The 19,819-nt window shown below is 41.3% G+C and overlaps 5 protein-coding genes across 5 annotated transcripts; 1 reads left to right on the plus strand and 4 right to left on the minus strand.

Annotated features, from left to right (window-relative positions):
* Window positions 1–704: 704 nt before the first annotated feature.
* Window positions 705–2,317, minus strand: J3458_020259 (uncharacterized protein; the record flags this gene model as incomplete). Its single annotated transcript, XM_066121936.1, has 2 exons — window positions 705–1,565; window positions 1,619–2,317. The coding sequence occupies 2 exons, from the start codon at window positions 2,315–2,317 to the stop codon at window positions 705–707; spliced, it is 1,560 nt and encodes a 519-aa protein (XP_065973114.1).
* A 518-nt stretch (window positions 2,318–2,835) lies between these two features.
* J3458_020260 (uncharacterized protein) lies at window positions 2,836–3,828 on the minus strand (the record flags this gene model as incomplete). Its single annotated transcript, XM_007813562.2, has 1 exon — window positions 2,836–3,828. The coding sequence occupies one exon, from the start codon at window positions 3,826–3,828 to the stop codon at window positions 2,836–2,838; it is 993 nt and encodes a 330-aa protein (XP_007811753.1).
* Window positions 3,829–6,174: 2,346 nt separating this feature from the next.
* Window positions 6,175–7,644, minus strand: J3458_020261 (uncharacterized protein). Its single transcript, XM_066121937.1, has 3 exons — window positions 7,113–7,644; window positions 6,735–6,985; window positions 6,175–6,664 (listed from the first exon to the last, which is right to left on the minus strand). Exons 1-3 carry the CDS (start codon window positions 7,405–7,407, stop codon window positions 6,428–6,430), a joined length of 783 nt encoding a protein of 260 aa, XP_065973115.1. The 5' UTR covers window positions 7,408–7,644; the 3' UTR covers window positions 6,175–6,427.
* Window positions 7,645–10,288: 2,644 nt separating this feature from the next.
* Window positions 10,289–11,685, minus strand: J3458_020262 (uncharacterized protein; the record flags this gene model as incomplete). Its single annotated transcript, XM_066121938.1, has 3 exons — window positions 10,289–10,848; window positions 10,913–11,573; window positions 11,650–11,685. The coding sequence occupies 3 exons, from the start codon at window positions 11,683–11,685 to the stop codon at window positions 10,289–10,291; spliced, it is 1,257 nt and encodes a 418-aa protein (XP_065973116.1).
* Window positions 11,686–12,363: 678 nt separating this feature from the next.
* On the plus strand, window positions 12,364–13,505 carry J3458_020263 (uncharacterized protein). Its single transcript, XM_007813565.2, has one exon. The coding sequence runs from the start codon at window positions 12,661–12,663 to the stop codon at window positions 13,336–13,338; it is 678 nt and encodes a 225-aa protein (XP_007811756.2). The 5' UTR covers window positions 12,364–12,660; the 3' UTR covers window positions 13,339–13,505.
* The last annotated feature ends 6,314 nt before the right edge of the window (window positions 13,506–19,819 follow it).

The following is a 19,819-nucleotide window of genomic DNA, read 5'->3' on the forward strand; positions in this document are numbered from 1 at the left end:
AAGACTCAAACCCCCCTGGCCGCCTCGTCCTCACGAAAACGATCAACATCCCTACTTACACGTGATCCCCAGACTCAACAGATAGAAGAAAGCGGATTCTGAACCCCAAATACTTCCCACTTTTTTGAAGCTTCAATATCCACAGCCCCCGTTATGACACGGCGCACCAAGTGGTACGTGCCATGTAACATTCGGCAACAATGCTTTCCTATTACGCTACTTATGTTGTTGACAATTCAATTGTGATATAAGATGGTAAGTTGGCTTCGCTGTCTTTTGTTTCACGCATTGTCCAGCTCCCCTGATGAATGGATTTCACTCGCCGTACCGAACTTGTAATGTGGACTCTTTCCTACAGGCAATTGGTTTCGCCTGTTTCTGATTTCAGCGCACAGTCGTTTCTCACTCGTCTTTGCTCACCATGGGTTTCACTCGCGGTGTGCTAACAATTTTTTCAGGACTCCGCTGTGAAAATATCCAGACCCTCGCTCGCTCGCTCAATCGACTTCCATTGCCACATGACGGAGATTTGTTCGCTAGCCGTTTTAACTTAATTCGATGCCAACCCTACCAACGTCTTTGGCCCGATGGTGGATAGTACATGCCATTACTACAAAAAGCGTTGACGAATGTTGTTTTGTCCCCGCTGGCATTGCCGTTTAGTTTCCTGGCACATTCTACCAACTTTTCAAGTGCGGCCATTCTCATAAGAGAAGTGCACATATTCCCATTGCGCTCATGCCATCCTGCCACGTCCACACCGAGCCCGACTCCCTCCGATGCTGCCAACACCGTTGTAAAACATCGAGAACTGTTCCGCAGTTTGTAAACTCGGATCCCGACGTAGCCAACACATCTCTCATGGCCCTTTCGAAGAAGCTCTGCTGATCACTTGCCGCTACGGCTCCGACAGTCGCAACCGGCCACGCCAGACCTCGAAATGTGACGCCAGCAGGAAGGCCCTCCATTGCGTCAACCACCCTGGCCACGCGGCTGTAGAGTCTCATGCCAGGAGATGGGGCATTTCGCATTGTTTCGATTTGGACCAAGGCCGCAGTCGCAAACACCATTGTAATCGCGTAAACCAACGCCTGTCGATCCTCCTGTTCACGCGTCGTCAGCAGTGTCAATGAAACTCGCACCGGGAACTCGAAACGGACCCCTCCCAGATTCATCCTTTCGATGCCCTCGTCTAGAACCTGTTCAAGAGCCTTAAGCTGCAATTCATCCGACTTTGAGAATCCTGACCTGGTTTTCCGTGAAGAAATTGTGGATATATCCCCGACTGCCTGCATCACCCAATTTCGACACCCCATCAGCCTCGACATGTCAATCTGGTGCAGTTGCAGCCATCTCTGATACCTTGTTTGCGGTGCCTTTCCAGTCGCCGTGGAGGCGAGAATATCAAGCCAGAGAACTTTTGTGACAAGAAACGGCTGCGCCTTGTCCACGCCATCTCCCGACTCCCGAGTGCCTGTCGAAGGGTGTGGCACGAGGATTTTGTTCACAACGGAAGTGAGGGCGTCCAAATGCGGCCGCCAGTTGTCGAGGCCTCCTCGAAATAGCTGGACCTATTAGTATTGTAGTGGAAAGAAACCCACCCTTGACGGAGACTTACTTCAAAGCTGATGAGTGCCGAACCGCATGCCAAAAACTCAACCATTTGCTGCCGGCTCTCTGCAAACTTGTCCAGTTCACAGTCCTGAAGGACTTGCCGTAGCTGCTGCAGGGCGTTGGTGTGGTACCCTATGAGTTCTGATTCTCGGTTCCCGGGAGCACCCGCGCTCTGTGTATGGTGGTGAAGCGCCGAGAGGGTGAGCACGGCTTGGTGCAGCGGCCCGCGCTTCATGAGAAGCCAGAGGAGCCAGCCTCTGCCGCCGAGCGAGGGCTCGTCTTTGTAGTATGGATACTGGAGGGGGAATATATAGTCCAGGTAGTGGACCAGGAGCTGTGCTTCTCGAAATGCCATCTCGGGCGTTGTCGGCGCATCAGGCGATGCCGGGTAGCCGTCTTCTCCCTCCTGTCTTGGGTCATTTTGACGTTCGGATGGGCGAGCCTGAGAGGCCTTCCAGGCTTGCAACTTTTTCTTCTGGCGAACATTGGAGTTCACCGTCTTTTTGATTCGCGAAAGCTCGGCCTGCAACTCCCATTGATTATCTATCCATTTTGGCTTGGGCCGTAGCCGTGGCAGGCAATGGTGCGGTCGGCACACTCTCGGCAGATGGGGTGTTTCTCGTCGCATTTCCTGTGCCGGATGCGGCAGGTCCAGCAGCCGTTGGTGCTGCGATTCATGGGCGTAGTTGGGACACGGAGTCATTCTTCACATTGCGGCGGGACGTAGAGATTGAGTGTGGCTCTAATGTGACATGAAGAGATCAATTACCGAAATCGATATGCGGTGACTGGACAAAGTGCGGGCACTTTAGAAGGAAAAGTGAGGAAAAGGAAAAGGTGGGGCGACATGCTTGACAGCGTCGGTTATGCTAGGGTTACTGCATCTCATACAAATTCCCAGGACGACTTGTCTGCTAGTACTGGCCTTTCAATAATAGACTGCGGTATGTACTTCAGCCCGGTCGCCTCACGATGTGCCAGGTAGTCTCTGCTCATCGGTGTCCCCAACTTGCGCACTCTAAATGTAAAGACAACACCTATCTAGGCACTTCTATGAACAGATCCAAACGATATATAGGAGTATCCAAAACAGAGCATCCCTTCAGACCCCTAGAAAATCAGAAACTTCCCCGCTGAAACCGTAACGTCAAAGGGATATATCCATTGCTAAAACACGAAACCGCCACGCCAGGTAAATCACAACTTGCAGCAACGATGGAGTCACAGCTGCAACTTGGCTCCCACGTGCTTATTCCAAGCAAGCACACTACCAATCAACTTCTTTCCCGGAAAATCGAATATCACGATGCCAGTCCTCATCGACCCCTTATCATCAATATGTGCATCCAGCCATTCGCCCGTCCTGGAATTCATCCCGACCTGCACCTTATCCAAGACCCCAGCAGCCGCCTGGATGGGCAGCACGCCAATCGCAGCCGAATTGTGCGTCACATAAAGTCGGTCATTTTTCAAGGGGCCTTGATTCGCTCTATTCAACGCCAGGTCGACAGCGGCCCATTTGGTGGCCAGATGACGTTCGCCATGGATGGCATAGTTGTCTTCGAGCACCATTTGCGGGCCGTCCCAGGTCAGTCCGTAGGTTCTCCCCTCTGCGCATTTAAAATCCTGGAGGATGAATATTTTGGAACGCAATTGGCCGAGAGTTGGGATGGGTTCACCGCCATCAGTGTACAAGGCCACATGTTTTTTGGCGCCGTCCTTGGTGTCCTTGTCTTGAAGACGTGCGTAGTTGAAGGCCGCTTCGAAGGAATACGAATCGCGGCCAACGGGGCTTCCTTCTTTCTTGAGACGCATGATGATCATTTCCGAGGGGTGCTTGTCCAAAAACTCAAACATCTGCTGCAGGACCTGCTTGAATGTGAAGCTGGTGTTTTGCTTCCCGTGGTATACATGCAGGCGATTCTCCTTGACCCTGGCGCGTATGTCAAAGTACCGCAGTCCGGCCTCCATCTGCACCGTCAGATTCCAGTTCTGGCACTGCAACACTCGGCTGCCAATGCGATATGTCATGGTGTCGTGGGTTCCAGGGATGCTCAGACTGGTGATGTTCGCCGCGTCGGGGACCCGCGCCATCCAGTCAGGCTGGTGAGAAAGATTGGCATCGAAGCTGTACGCGCTGGTGTAGCCATGGTAGGTGGATGCGCGGGTGGTACAAGCTGACGCCAGGAACAACACAAGTCTGAAGAAAGCCATGACGAGCAACGCTGAAGATGCAAACGAGCAGCGCGAGGGCTGCGAGCGATGGAATCAATGAAGCAGTCTTGTGCCCGGCATTTTGGGGGAGTTGGGGAAGTTGGGGAAGTTGGGGGAGAACGTTGGATCTCGTGGTGACTGTGGTGGCTGTGCCTGAAATAGAGTCTAGATCGGGTTGACGCTCGTACCGCCCCACCCCCGGACAAACAAGGACTAGTGTTATCGAGATTTACCCAAGCTGATAGGCTATTGAGTCGCCTTTAGGCAACATTGAATGCTTCATCCCGTCTAAGACGAATGCGGCTGGCGCCACTCAATGCTTCGGCAACATTCCGGCACCCGGAATTGGTCACATTCAATGTTTCCATGAAACGGGTACTCATCCCTTTGAGTGTGCGCAGGTGCCATTTTGGTAACGACCAAGGATGTTAACCAATTAAAGACATGAGATTAAAAGATACTTAAGTCACCTAAGAATATATATGGTAAATAAAGTGCCTTATATACTAGAAGTTACAAGCATATAAGTGGCTACCCTGTTATGAATGATGTACTTAGCAAGTACTAGAGAAAAGTGGAGTATGTACATAACAGGCACCTGCGCACACTCAAAGGGATGTTTTGGATCGACTTGGTGGAGGCTTTCTGTTCTCCATGATGTAGCACCTTGATTCCATCCTTACATTGACATTCACATTAAGCTATGAACTTTTGTATTAGTCCGTACCACATGACCAAGCTAGTCAGTTTCTTAACCGGGTACGGAGTAGAGACAAAAAATTCCACAATGATCTAGTTGGTCAGGTGACGCGACCTAGCCATATGACTATTTCGTCCCGGATTGGCTGAACCCTAGTCTCCTGAACACAGTGATTAGGCAAAGCGATTTGAATTAGCGGCCGACGTAGGGTGACAAAGGAGCACGTTGGCAAGTAATAAAGCTGGCTGTAGCTTCCCGCTTCACCAATTTAATATAATATATCATAAGAGTAATTTTAAGTATCTAATTGGTTAAACAAAATCTCTTTATAATTAATTAATAACTAGATGTCCTGCATCTTACCCCTCCCCTTTTTTTTTTTTTTCTTTTCTTTTCTCTTCTTTTCTTTGATTAACGTCATAATGATTAATCAATGAAGAAAATAAGTGGCTTATGCCATTCATGTCCAGCACCACGAACCTCGTGAAACACGCACTGTGACAAGGGCTTGATATCAAGGGCTCGGAGCGAAATAACTCTATTGAAAAATAATTTTGTAGGATTTCAAGTGTCCTTGATTCCCAGGAGAAAGAAACGAGCTAGTGACCATTATATGTACATGAGAGGAACAGCTGTGTCTAAGGCTTCCAGCAGGTCATGTGTTCAGTCTGTGAACCTCGTAGGTCCTGTATCGGCGATACCCCTTTGTTGGGCGTTGTCGTTGCTGAGCTTTGGCCGTGTGACACGCACATTATGTGAAACTCATCGTTAGTAACAGCTCAAGAGGCTTCAATTTCATAATAGTAGCACCCTGAGAGGCCTGAATTTGAGAGCTTTAGAAGACCCGATTTCACAGCAGCAGCAGCCCAAGGGGCCTAAATTCCACGGCGGTAGCAGCACTTGAGTTAAATTCAACAAAGATAGCAGGTCCTGCAAGCTGTAAAGCTCGCCGAAGGCGGCTTCCCCGAGGGAAAAAATTACAGCTTTCTCCGCTTTGCCTACCGCTAGGTCAACATTTCGTTGGCATCAGGGTCTTGTATCTTTTATGAACTCGGCGTGTTGAGGTATTTTTTCATGCCAAGCTAGCACGGCTGATAAAGTCATTACTTTGGTCGGTTTCACAAGTGCAGACTGGCTTTACTGCCCTTTCGTGTCCTCCTGTGACAAGGGTTCAGTGAGGACTTGGAGCAATAACTCAATTCAGTTAATAATAGCCTTTGGTAGGTCCTTGGTTCTCCTCAAGGCCTAATAACCGAGAGCTCTATTTGTACAAGACGTCGGTGAGGGCCTTATGCCCTAGGTCTCATGATCGTAGCCCTCGTGTGGCCGTGTGACACCCCCTGTACATGGAAGTTGAGAGTTCGGGTGTTCAAAAGCCGTAATAAGTATCGTCACATCGTTTTATCATGCTTTTAGCTTCTTTCTGGGTTACCAATGTCAAAAATAACGGTGACATCGTGAACCATGGTACCATACCTGTTATCTTCTTACTACTCCTGGCCCGGGACGGGACTGCTTCAAGATATGTTCACTAGCCTAACAGACCTGTACACCAAGCTGATGAAAAAGTTGCTCATACATACGCAATACTCAGCCGGGCAAGGATCGAAGAACCAATGCTTTTGGTTCTCGCTGTTGGGACCTATATTTTCAGACGGGGAAGATGAGACCAGGATGATGCACCGCATGCAGACCCTTATGAGCCCATGCGTCTTAGTATCTTTGGATCTGGTCTTGCCAGAAAATTGCTTGGATACATTCTTTACCAACTAGTGGATACAAAATACGGAGAACATATTTAATAGAGAGCTTTTAAAAGGAGAATATGAAAGGGATCCCAATTCGAGAATATGATTACGCGGAATACGTGAGCCACGGATAGCTGGTATTCTTTTTCCATCAGTGTGTGACACCACCGCTTACAGAGATATTTTGTCCAGTGATCCACCTGGCCTTCTCGTTGACGAGAAGAAGCACGGCGTCGCCGATATCCGCGGGTGTGCCGGCCCGGTCAGCAGCTTTCGTCATGTCAATCTGTGGCTGCATCATGGCATCCTTTTGTTCTTTGGGTATTATATCAGTGAGGACTGGACCGGGAGCTACCGAGTTGACAGTGATGCCTTTGCTCCTGCCAAGCTAGTTGCGGGGGGGGATGGTCAGCTAGACTTTGAGATTGTCGCGTGCTGCATGTAATAAAGAGACGTACCTCTCCGGCCCAAGAGACGCTTAGATTATCTAGGGCCGCCTTGCTCGCGGCATACGTCGATATCATCTCGTGGCCGAGCTTGGCGTTTGTAGAGGAGATGTTGATAATCCGGCCGCCGGGCGGCATGTGAGGGACCACGGCGTTGGTCATGTACAATGGCCCATTGACGTTGATCTGGTAGACCCTGTCGGCTTCGGCCTGGTTGATCTCATCGAGGATCCGGCTGACGTAGCCGACTCCGGCATTGTTCACTTTGGGCAAGGGAGCGGGGGTTGGGTTAGCTTTTGGTCAGATGTTGACTATAGCACGCAACACGTCCGCCGACGACACTGGATGCGGTGGAGTAGAGAGACGTGTGCGAGAAACTCATTCGCTTACCAAGGATGTCGATGTGGTCGGTTTGGAAACCCTCCAGCGTCTTTTGGACAATGTATTTAGCACCTTCCAAAGTGTCCACCGAGGTCTGGACAACAATGGCTTTGCCCCCGGCCTGCCTCAGCATCTGCGCCACATTGGCAGCTCGGCCAGCAGAGGAGTCTGATACATGATTGACAACTACGGACGCCCCGTTGCGAGCCAGGGCCAGGGCGATGCCAGCTCCGATGCCGTTCTCCCGTCCAGAGCCGGTAACAATGGCAACCTTGCCCTCGAGGGATAGAGTGTCGACGGTCATATTCGCGAACTATAGTATACCTCTGAAATCGAGTTCGATAATATGGTATTTATGATGGAATATGGAAGAAGAATGAGAATTGTATGGAAACGTCTGTTGAGAAAGAGGGTCGTCGCCCGCTTTATACTCGGACCTCGCTGCCAAAGGCCTGGGCTGACGGTATCAGCCATGGCCATCTTTTCCGCCCTACCAGGGGAATGAATCCTGTTAATAATGGACGTGTCTTCCCTGGAAAATGAGGCATTCCTTGGGCTTACAAATCCCCCACACCCCCCAAACGGCAACACCAGCAAGTGACAAGAGGTTCCTTTGGAAGATGGTGCTAGGCAACTCCGAGCCGAGAAGTGGAGACACAGAGCTGACAGGACGTCTCGAATTATCCATCCAGCGTGCGCGGCCCCGGACCGGAAACCTCGGAAGCCACAAAGGTGGACAACGCCCTTGGCCCCCATGGCCGCCAACTGCATCACTTATTAGGGTAGTCTACATATCGAATATGCAGAACAAGTATCCTCTTGCGACTCGAGCTTCATTTAAAGAGCTCAAGACAATATTTGGTTGAGCTAATAATTCGCTTCAATACAAGACCCTGATGCCAACGAGCAAGTTGCCCTAGCGATAGGCAAAGCGGAGAGACCTGAAGCCTGTAAGTATATTACATACTGGTAATTGTTTTTAGGGATTATGACTGGACTTTTTAAATTACCTCCTCCGGGGGCCCTTTAATCAATTAGATACTTGGGGACGCTCCCATCCCCTCTGGTTGTGTTAAGGCTCCAGTGGGGTTACGACCCCCACAATGCCCATGCTGATAGTGGGTGACCGTAAGGCGACCCATTAAGACCGCTAGGATTGTATGGAGTTAAATGTAGTGACTTGTAGGACACTAATTTTTTAGGTACACTTATTATCACTTAATTTCTTCGTAAGTAAATGTACCTTTTAAAATTTAGCTTCTTATTGGATATATATCCCTGCAGATACTCGGTTGGAGCCTTAACACACCAGAGGGGATTGTATATCATATTTAAGAGGCAAAGCGGGAAGCTGCAGCCAGTCCTGAGCTTGTTTGCCGACGTGCCGTTTAACCACTCTATCTGCCACCAATCATCGCGCTTTGCCTGATTTGAGGTCCTTGGTTCTTTCGAGGCCTCAAGAGGCTGATAAATCGACCTTTACTTACACAAAGTAGCGGTGAGGAAGCGAGCCTGGAAGCCTGAGGCTTCAACTAGGTCCTGAGCCCTTGTAGTATAGCTATCGCCAGGCTCAAGGGTCGGCCCGTGCCTTCAATGCAACGTGACCTCGGTGTAACAGCGGTCCCACAGAGAACCTGTCACACGGTCGGGCCACACAAAGGAGGTTGGTCCAACAATCACACAACAATAAAGGAAATATCACGAGGCCCGAAGTCACACCTAAGCGATGGTTGCCTCAGGTCTCGAACACATACCGACTCCTTTTGTATAGAGACCTCGAATCCCTCAAGGCCTCATGGGATACCACGGACCTTTGATACCTCAAAGCCGATTATTAAATTTAAATTGAACCCTCTATGCCAAGCCCGGTCAACCTTCCCTTGTTATAGAACCGAGCATAGAATCGCCCAAGACAGCTCTCATTACAAGCTCAAAATATAAAACATATTAGTACTTTGTTACGTAAAAGAGTTATTATAAAACATCTCAGATGATAGCATAAAAGGCTAATTCAAGAAGGGCCTAGGGGGCAAGTTTAATTTATTAAGAGTATGTCACAAAAAAACACTCTCTCATTGCGAAGCAATTAGACCTCCTAATATTTCGTTGGCAGAATACTTAGCAACCGTGCTCCAGATCCCTCAAAGAGGCAACAAGTCTCTGTGAAAAGGAATTAATAAAGGACTTGGAATAAGAGCTTCAATTCTACGCATGCTAATAACTGTTTTTTTTCGGTATCAAAATTCCTTGGTTTTGTCGCGGCCCTCGGGGACAGAAAGGCCTTATTTATACAAATAGTGGTGAGACGATCTCGACAACTTTTGCAACCATCTTCAAGTTCATGGGAAGATCCGTGCCGTGATGTTGTGTGACTTTCGTGGCACTCTGGCACTCTCGCACAGATACTAGCAGCGATTAAGCTAGCACAACAAGACTTGCTATCCTGAGAGTTTTATAGAATTCACAGCATAGATCATCGACTTTCTAATGCTATAGAAATAGCTCTTACTAATAGGAGAATATATGGACCTCAATCGTGCTGGCCAACCACACCTGTCAGAGAGAATCTATCGTCTTTGATTGCTTCCAAGATACTTTAGCTATTTCTCCATAAAATTAGCCTCCTAGCTCGTTCAGACCTATTACTCCCTAAAGCCTTCAAAAGAGTAGTATGGGACTTTTGATCAACCGTGCCAGCAGTGGTGCTTGCCCTACCTATAGTCTCTCTGTTATTGCATGATTTCTGAGTCAACCCCTTTTTCGGAGCACATAAAAGTGGTAGTTTTTTTAAGCTTGGCATGAAGGGCAACGTTGTCTTTATTCATTGCTCTTCTGCATTGTTGATGCATTGATCGAGTTTGAACTCGGCACCCCTGTCAGCACAGACTCGCATCATGTCAACGCATTGGGGAATTCCTGAACAGTTTCCTCCTATTCGGCTTGGGCCGGCCGTGCAGCGGCTGTAGCTTGATGTGTCCAGCAAGGTTACCTCTCGTACCAGATACATTCCGGAGAAGAAGCAGCAATGCACAAGACATCGAGTCGACCAAGTCACATGGGCGCCGCCAGATTCGTTGTAGATGGAGGTAATTCACACAGGACGGAGAAGCAGGCCTGCAAAACCCAGCAGTTCAAAGTCCCAAGAAATATTCATGTATTCAACCCTTTCCCTCTTCAGTCACAATCTACCTGCGCTTTTCCAACACGCCCTCAAACCAATCCAGCAGCACCTGATTCTGCAACACACTTGCACCAACAGAACAGTGGTACGTGGCACCATCGACGCTCTCGAAAATACGGTGTGTGGCCAACTTGCCCAGCTTCTCGGCGAGGATCTTGCTTTGCCCGGGAATTACATCATCATGTTCGGCCTGTGCAACAAACACCGGCGCCGTGATATTCCGCACCACGCTCGCCAGATTGAAGTCTTTCAGCTTCGTCATCCACTCAAATGGCGTCTGGACATTGAACGACCACAAGCCCTGCTGAACGCCCCAGATGGCGGCTGTCTTGGCAGCTGGATCGGCCAGGCCCTGCTCGACGTACTCGTTGAAGAGCGTCGCGTTGCCAGAGCGAAAAATCGCCCTCAGACTCTCGGGGTACATGTCTAGATTGGCCGCGCCGTAGTCGTACACGCCGTCGACAGCAAACACAGCCGCGAGGCGGTGGTCAAACGCGGCAGCTCGCGGCGCAAGATATCCACCGAGTGAGTATCCCAGCAGGCCGATGGCTCGCGAGTCCACTTCTGGGCGTGTGAGCAGGTATTCGATGACGGGGGGTGACAACTCTTTCCCAGTCTGGGATGAAACCGAGATTCTGCTCCCGGCGGACGGTCGGCTGCCCGGGCCCTTCGTAGCTAAGAACGTTCATTCCGCGCTGGAGGGCAGCCTGTCCGATGACGTGGTACATTTCCTCCTGGGCGCCGTCATACCCGTTGCCCAGGATAATGGTTGGACGGGGGCCGGGCATGCCGGTGCCGTAGAAGATGGCCGGGACGGTAAACTCGCCATTCTTGGCACGGAGGTTAATGCGCTGTCCTGGCACGGGAAGCAAGGCAATGGCCGAGTTGAATGCCGCGAGGTGTCTGTCCCAGAGACTGTAGATGCGCGGGTCGCTCCAATTGCCGTGGAGGAAAAAGTCCGCAGAGCGATAGTACGTTGCGGCCTTGAAGAAGTGTTGGCGGGCAGATATCGGGTTCTTGCGAGCGTCGATTGCGCGGGCAGTATTGTCGACACGGGTGGCGAGGTCATTGAAAACGTGGTAGAAGCTTTCAAAGTCCTTGGGTTTTATTTTTTGGGCGGCGACGAGGACTTCTCCAATGTCAGCGCCTTGGTAGGGTGCTAATGATATGACGCGCAGAAGCTCATAGTGGAAGTCAGGGTCGGCACTGAGTTGGATCGTGGCATTCGATGTCAAGTTTTCTCTTCTCAAGTTTGAATGGATTCCCGTTGCAGCCTGTACAGCAGTTGCCTATGTATTGAGGTTAGGAACATGGCGTAAATGCGATAGGTTAGATGAGATTGGTCCAGCGTCAGGACATGCTTACATAGGCGAGGAGAAGTGAACATTGAGATAGCTTCATATTGCCTCCAGCCGCCAGAGTTATAACGTATATAGTAGGAACAAAATTCGCGCCTTGAAGCCAATAGCAAAAGAAACTTGATGCGTCTTGCATCGCTCTGGTGATAGACCATCCAATGCCGGAAATACTGGCAAGCTTATATACTTGATTGAGTCGATAAACATGACATTGTGCTTCACATCACCCAAGGACATAGCCTTCCTCGTTGTCGTCTAATCGGCGCCATCGCCACGACCAGTCTGCCGCTGAGCGATCGGTTAGATCCATTTTAAGCAATGCCCGGAGGCCTAGTATGACTTCGGTATTTCAGAGAGACGGCACGAAATACATGAAGCAAGCTTTGTCGTTCTCGTTCATGGTTCTGTGGCCCCATTTCTTGCACAGCCTTGAAATCATGGAGCCATCTCGTTGTCGTTTACTAGCTCGCTTTGCTGTAGACTCTGCCGACGGAATAATTGTCAGTCTGCGTGCTGCTCTTTTTTCGGAAAAATGCCTTGGTCGGAATTTCGCCTTCGATGGATTGATATGTTCGATTGAATCGATTCCTACTAGATGGGAGGAAAGCGTGCTGATTGATAACAGTTGTGCGGCGGCTCGACCTTCCTCCCCAGGTGGCGGCTCGACTTTCCTTCCCAGGAAGACTGTCTCCACAAAAAAGCGGCAACTTCGCACGACGATCGTTTGCGACTCAAGCGCCAACTCGCCCAACCGTCATTTTAACATTTGCTCAACTGGTAGTTGGTTGACAGTATATGATATGACACGCAATTCCAAGCCCCCATGGCACTTTGCGTCCGAAAACTGGTCCTGAGAATGGCTCAGGCGGTGAGCCTCACCCGGCCAGCAAGTGCGGTCCCCTCTGCGCGAAGCATTGTTCGCAATGGCCATTTTCCTACTCCTACATAGACACAATTTCTCTTCCCACGGTCTATTTGCCTCCCTCGGACCTTACGAGATTCAGCAAGCAAAGCCAAAATGCATCTACGGAGGGACCACGCAGAAACCAGCATCACCGCCCTCCGGCAATTCATTAAATCCAACCCCTTAGGTGTCCTCACTACATCAATCACATCACCGACATGCTCGTTTCCCACTTTGCAAGCGACACACATACCATTCCTTCTCGATGTGGGCGATGACTCGACAGGCAATAGCCTCGGCTGTCTGAGAGGGCACATGGCGCGAGACAACCCGCAGGCAAAGGCCTTCGTGGAAGCTCTCGCCCGGTCCACCACTCACGTTCTAGACCAGGACGTCCTGGTTGTGTTCACGTCTCCCATCCAGCACTACATCACCACAAACTTTTACTCCGAGACCATGTCGACGAATAAGCGCACCGCGCCGACATGGAACTACTCTGCGGCTCAGGTGTATGGCCGGGCAAGGATTCACTGGGACTCCAAACTCCCCGAAACTAGCGAGTTCTTAATCCAGCAGCTGAGTGACCTGGCTAGAGTTGGGGAGAGGGATATTATGGGCTTTAATGAAGAGAAGACCTCGCCGAGACCGTGGAGAGTGGAGGACGCGCCGCCTAGTTATGTCGAGCGCTCACTCAGGGCTATCATTGGGGTAGAAATCGAGATTACTACGTTGGAGGGGAAGGTGAAGATGAGTCAGGAGTTGAAGGAGGCTGATAGAGACGGGGTCGTGTAAGGCCTTAGGGCCCTGGGGGGGGAGACGGCTACGATAATGGCTGATTTGGTACGTGAAAGGGGATTGATGAAGATTGCGAATAAGGCGTGAAGAGTCAGCGGCAAGCAAACGATGCGTAATTTCTCAACCGTGTACGGACAGCTACTTTTGAATGTTATAGACAAGGCAGATATCCTTGCAATTCTCCTCACTCGTGCGAACACCAGTATTTTTTTTGTTCGAACTTTCGTAGCAGGTTGCGGAGGTCTCGAACGAACGGTGCACACCGGGCTCGGAAGAGGGCTATGTGGAAGCCGTAGAGGGTGTATGCCGTAACATAACGAGTCGACTTATAACGCAGACGAAAGAGTATCGACGGACGTCCATGTCGGTTGTTGATGGGCCAGTCGACTTGACTGGCTGTTTCTGTCACACGAAAAAATACCAAAAAACGGGCGTGGCCACGCCACGGTATTTTGTGTGTTATACACCCTTATATTCTCTGCGACACACCCCCTAGCTCTAGTAGACTCGTATGGCTAGAGCTATGCAAGCTTTAAATCCTAAATGGTACACGGTCGTGTGTAATAGGCATCTTACACCGCTACGGCTCAACTATCTCTATATCTAGGACGGATAGCAGCGTTATGTAGGGTCTTACAATATCTGGGGTTTAAATGTGGCCTGTAATAGGGTTTAAACTTAGTAGGTTAGGGTTAAAGCAATTTTTAGGTAATCCGTGTAACGGTGGCTTAGGTTCTAAGGCATAGTAGGTTTATTTCTTAGAAAGTAAGTTAGGTTAAATGCTATAAAGTAGCTTTTAAGTAATATTATAATAAGGCTGTTAAGAGTATAACTCTTAATAGTAAAACTATTACTTAAATTAATTAATAAAGATTTAAACTATTTAACTATAAGAATATCTTCTTTTTAAGTACTTATTTATCTCTTTATTATAATTCTAGATTAATTAGCTTAATTATTAATCCCTTTAAACCTTAATTAATTAACTTAAGGTTTAATTAATTTAATTCTTCTTAGTTAATATATTTAAATATTAATCTCTTTAATTACTTTTTAGGTTACGTAGCTAATTACATGCCTTTACCTTCTTCTTATACCTATAAGTTATACCTATTTTAGCTAGTATAATCTTATCTTATATCTTATATAGTATTATTTATAATATTATATCTCTTCTTTATTAATCTTATTCTTAAAGCTATTAAAATAAGCTAGCTTAAGTGTTATACGTTTTCTTTCTTTTATTATTATATACTATTATATTAATTAATTATATCTTAAAATAATAATTTAAAGCTTTATTTACTTCTTCTCTTTACTAAAATAACCTTCTTTTTATAATAATTAATAATTTATTTTTATCTTTTATAAAGGCTTACGCTTATTATACTCGTATAAAATTTTCTTAATATAAAGCCTTTATTTTTAATTTAAGTTATTATATAAAGTGTATAGTAAATAAGTAAAGAAATTATAATATTATAGGGGTAACCTTTTAATAGCTTTATAGTATTATAAATTAATATTATAAGCTTAAGAGGGAGCTTAAAGAAGCTAAGAAGTGTACTTTAACTAAGAATTAAAAGGTCTTACGTTTATAAAAATAAAAGAAATTATAGTTTAAGAAAATAATATATATAATTACACGTAATATTAATAACGTTAAAGAGTTAAAATATATAAAATATAAGAAAGTAAAATAGCTTTAAAAGACTATAAGAGTTCTTTTTACTTCTTTTAAGAATCTAGATTTTATTTTAGTTTATTTCTTAAATATTAAATTTAATATTAAGTTATTAAATAATACTTAAAAGATTAATTAGAATATATTTCTTAAAAATAAAACTATTTAAGTAACGTTAAGTAATTTATAAGATTTTTAATTAATTTTTAAGTGTTTTTAAAGTTTAAATATTCTTTTTATTTAATAAGATAATAATAATTTTTTATATTTTCCTATACTTTAAGTATTCGTTTAACTTTATATTTATTAATATCTTTTATTATAATATTTATAGTAATTATAAATTTATTTAATACTTTCTTTAATAGTAATATATAAAATATAAAGTGAATTCTTATTCTATTTAATAATAATAGTTTATAGTTAATATTTAAGATTTTCTATTTAATAAGAAATAATTTAATTTTCTTTTAATTAAGTTTATTATTAGGTTACTTAATTTTAATATTTTTACGAATAAGGTATACTTTATATCCCTTCTTTAAGATTAATACTAATAATCTCTTTTTATTCGCGTAATATTTTATTTAATTCTATAAAAATATTTATTTTTATTATAAGTGTTTTTATATTTTTATTATAATTACTATATACGTTATAGCTATTAACGCGTTTACATTTTATATTATATATATTTTAATAATAGGGTTAAATCCGTAATTTACCTTAAATAAGAATATCTTTATATTATTAATCTTAAAGCTATTATAAGCCTATTATACTAATAATAGTTATTTTACCTAATTATTCTATTAGTAGTTAATATAACTTTATAAATATTATTTAAGTATTTAATTTAAGATTTTTATTTATTTATTTAATTATAAGTAAAATACTATTAATAAGCTTTATGTAACGGTGGCTTAGGTTCTAAGGCATAGTAGGTCTGTTTCTTAGAAAGTAAGTTAGGTTAAATGCTATAAAGTAGCTTTTAAGTAGTATTATAATAAGGCCGTTAAGAGTATAACTCTTAATAGTAAAACTATTACTTAGATTAATTAATAAAGAACTAGACTATCTATTATAGCGAAATACCCTCTCCTTAAGTACTTATTTACCTCTCTATTATAGACTTATAATTACCCTAATTATTTATCTATCTATTAATCCTTAACTTATAGTAATTAATAAGTAATCTAATAATTACTTGGCTTATAGTAATTAATAGGTAATTTATTGATCACTTTATAATTACGTAACCTAGCACGTAACGTCTTAGTTCTCCCCTATTATAGCTTTACCTTCCCTAGTATAGCCTAGTCCTTCCCGCGTTTAGTAACGTTTATAATATTATACCTCTCTCTTATTAGTCTTATTCTTAAGGCTATTAAAGTAGGCTATTTAAGGTTCTAGGGTAACTTTCTTCTTCTATTATTATATACTATTATACCTGCTAATCGTATTATTAAGTAAAAGTTAAAGGCTTCTAAGGTATTAGTTCTTTATTATAATAATCTTTTAGCGGCTATTCTTATAAGTCCTTTTCTTCTAACTATACTATTCTATTCCGCTTATAAGGGCTATAGTATCCTTAAATGTTAAGTTTCTTCTTCTAACTCCTCTTAATATATAAAGTATATTTATTTAAACTTATTATAGTATAACGTTTAAGGAGTATCTCTTACTTAGTTGCGAAATATTACGTCTTAATATATTAAGTTAAAGTGTAAGCTAAAAGAGGTAAAAGAGAAGGTTCTTTATCTTTAAAAATAAAAGAAATTATAGTTTAAGAAAATAATACGTGTGATTACGCGTAGTATTAATAACGTTAAAGAGTTAGAACGTATAGAGCGTAAGAAGGCTAAATAGCTTTAAAAGACTATAAAGGTCCTTTTTACTTCTTCTAAGAATCTAAATTCTACTTTAGTTTATTTCTTAAATGCTAAGTTTAATATTAAGTTATTAGGCGGTACTTAAAAGATTAATTAAAATGCATTTCTTAGGAATAAAACTATTTAAGTAACGTTAAGTAATTCGTGAGATTTTTAACTGGTTCCCAGGTGTTTTTAGAGTTTAAATATCCCTTTTATTTAACGAGATAATAGTAATTCTTTATATTCTCTCGTGCTTTAAGTATTCGTTTAACTTTATATTCGTTAATATCTTTTATTATAATATTCGTAGTAATTATAGATTTATCTAATGCTTTCTCTAGTAATAATATATAAAATATAAAATAGATTTTTATTTTATTTAATAATAATAGTTTATAGTTAATATTTAAGATTTTCCGTTTAATAAGAAATAGTTTAATCTTCTTTTAGTTAAGTTTATTACTAGGTTACTTAGTTTTAATGTTTTTACGAATAAGATATACTTTATATCTCTCCTTTAGAATTAACGCTAGTAATCTCTTTCTATTCGCGTAATATTTTATTTAATTCTATAAAAATATTTATTTCTATTATAAGTGTTTTTATATTTCTATTATAATTATTATATGCGTTATAGCTACTAGCACGTTTATATTTTATATTATATATATCTTAATAATAGGGTTAAATCTATAATTTACCCTAAATAGTAACATCTTTATATTATTAATTTTAGAGCTATTATAAGCCTATTATACTAATAGTAGTTATTCTATTTAATCGTTCTATTAGTAGTTAATATAGTTTCGTAGATATTATTCGAGTATTCAGTTTAAGATTTCTATTTACCTATTTAATTATAAGTGAAATGCTATTAATAAGCTTTATTTAATTTTTATAGTTTTTATAAGGTATTTCTAAAAGTTTAAGGTAAATAATTTATCGCGATCTAATATAAGCTTTATTAGTAATTTATATTATATAATAACTATTTTAAAGAATATATACGCTAAGTTCTTAGTATTACTTAATTTCTTATATAGAATATAATAGGTGTATTTTATAAGTTTTTTTATAATAACTAAAATACTATTATAAGCTACTCCTATTATAGGTTCTTTTAACTTTAATAGTTTAATAATAAAGTTTATTATAATAGTTTATTATACTCTTTTAGGTGGTAATATTAGTTATAATTCTTCGTATAGTACGTGTTACGTTAATTTTACTTTATTACACGTATCGCATTTCTTAATAACTTCTTATACTATTTTTTTACTTTCTAAAAAGTTATATAATCTTCTTAGCCTACTAATCGTTTTCCTTATACCTTAATATTCATATAATAGGTGCTTATATATTTTCTTAATAAGCTATTCTTAAAGTGTATTAGGAATATATTACCGTTTATTATATAAGAAGGTTTTACCTTTCTTAAATAAATGCATTTTCGTTTTTTAATTATTTAGGTAGCTATTATTCTTAATATATAATGCGATTTATTATATTTATATTTTATTTAGCTTAACTTACTAGATTATATTAATTTCTTAGGTACCTAGTATAAGGTTTCTATTCTTAATAGCGTATAATAAGGGTGTATTACTTACTTACTTATTTAATTTTAAATTCTCTCTTTAGCTAAGTGCGTTTACTCTTTCGTTTTTAGATTCTTTATAGTATATAATCTTAAAGTTATAATTCATAAGGGTTTTATATTATTTAATCTATTATTTATTTAAATCCTTTATAGTTAAGAATAATATAAGATTCTTATAGTTAGTATAAACCTTAATTTAATACTTTACTTCTATAAGATAGTGTCTTTATTCTTTAAAGCACTTAATAATAGCTATAAGTTCTTTATTATAAATCTTATAATTAAGTTTAGGTTCGTAGAGTTTCTTTAAGAAGAATATAATTAAGTGTAATCTTTCTTAATTATCTTATTATTTAAGCTATTCGCCTAATATAAAGTTTAAGGCGTTTATTTTAAGCTTATAAGGTTTATTTTAATTAAGTGCTTTTAATATAGGTTCTAACGTAATTAAATCTTTTATTTTCTAGAATATTATAGCTTTTAGTTTATTCTATTAAAAGTTAACTTCTTTCTTTATTAGGTTTATAAGAGGTTATAAGATATCTTTATATTTACTTAAGAATTTACGGTAAAAGTTTATAAATACTATAAATCCTTTAACTTCCTTTAAATTCTTTAATGTAGGCTATTCCTTAATAGTTTTAATCTTATTTAAGCTTATTTGTATTTCTTTATATATAAGCACGTACCCTAAAAAGTGTATAGTATTCTAGTAGAACTAGTATTTTAAGGCTTTAATTAAGAGTTTATTATTTTATAGAGTTTATAATACCTTATATATATATTATTTATATTTCTTAAGGGTATTTAAATAAATAAGAATATTATTAAGGTATATAACTATAAATACTCCTAGTTATTTTCGTAAGATCATATTAATTATTCTTTAAAAGGTTACTAGTACGTTAATAAGCCTAAAAGGTATTACTAGATATTTATAGTATCCTCTACTAGTTTAAAATACTATTATTTACTTATAGCCTTCTTTTATTTGTATAAGATTATAGGCTCCTTTTAAGTTAAGTGTAATAAACTATTTAGCTTTTTTAACCTTATCTTTAATTTCTATTATAAGCGGTAATAGGTATTAATTCTTAATTATAATCTTATTTAAGTGTTAGTAATTAATATATAATTATAATTTCCCGTTCTTTTTTAGTACTTATAGGATTAAGTATCTTACTAGGAACTCTAATAGTCTTATATATCCCTTCTATAATATATCCTTTAAATACTCCTTAAGCGCCTTATCTTACTTAAGGTTCTAAGAATAAATTTTATTAAACGTTAGTTTAGTATTAAGCTAGAGTTTAATCTTAT

Source organism: Metarhizium acridum, assembly GCF_019434415.1.
Source record: "Metarhizium acridum strain ARSEF 324 chromosome Unknown scaffold_572, whole genome shotgun sequence".
NCBI lineage: Eukaryota > Fungi > Ascomycota > Sordariomycetes > Hypocreales > Clavicipitaceae > Metarhizium > Metarhizium acridum.

Coding starts and splice junctions, on each gene's coding strand:
- J3458_020261 (XM_066121937.1), bottom strand. CDS start 7,407: ATGACCGTCGACACTCTATCCCTCGAGGGCAAGGTTGCCATTGTTACC. Junction 6,986..7,112: donor CGACCACATCGACATCCTTG/GTAAGCGAATGA, acceptor CCTTGCCCAAAG/TGAACAATGCCGGAGTCGGC. Junction 6,665..6,734: donor GCGTCTCTTGGGCCGGAGAG/GTACGTCTCTTT, acceptor CCCCGCAACTAG/CTTGGCAGGAGCAAAGGCAT.
- J3458_020263 (XM_007813565.2), top strand. CDS start 12,661: ATGCATCTACGGAGGGACCACGCAGAAACCAGCATCACCGCCCTCCGG.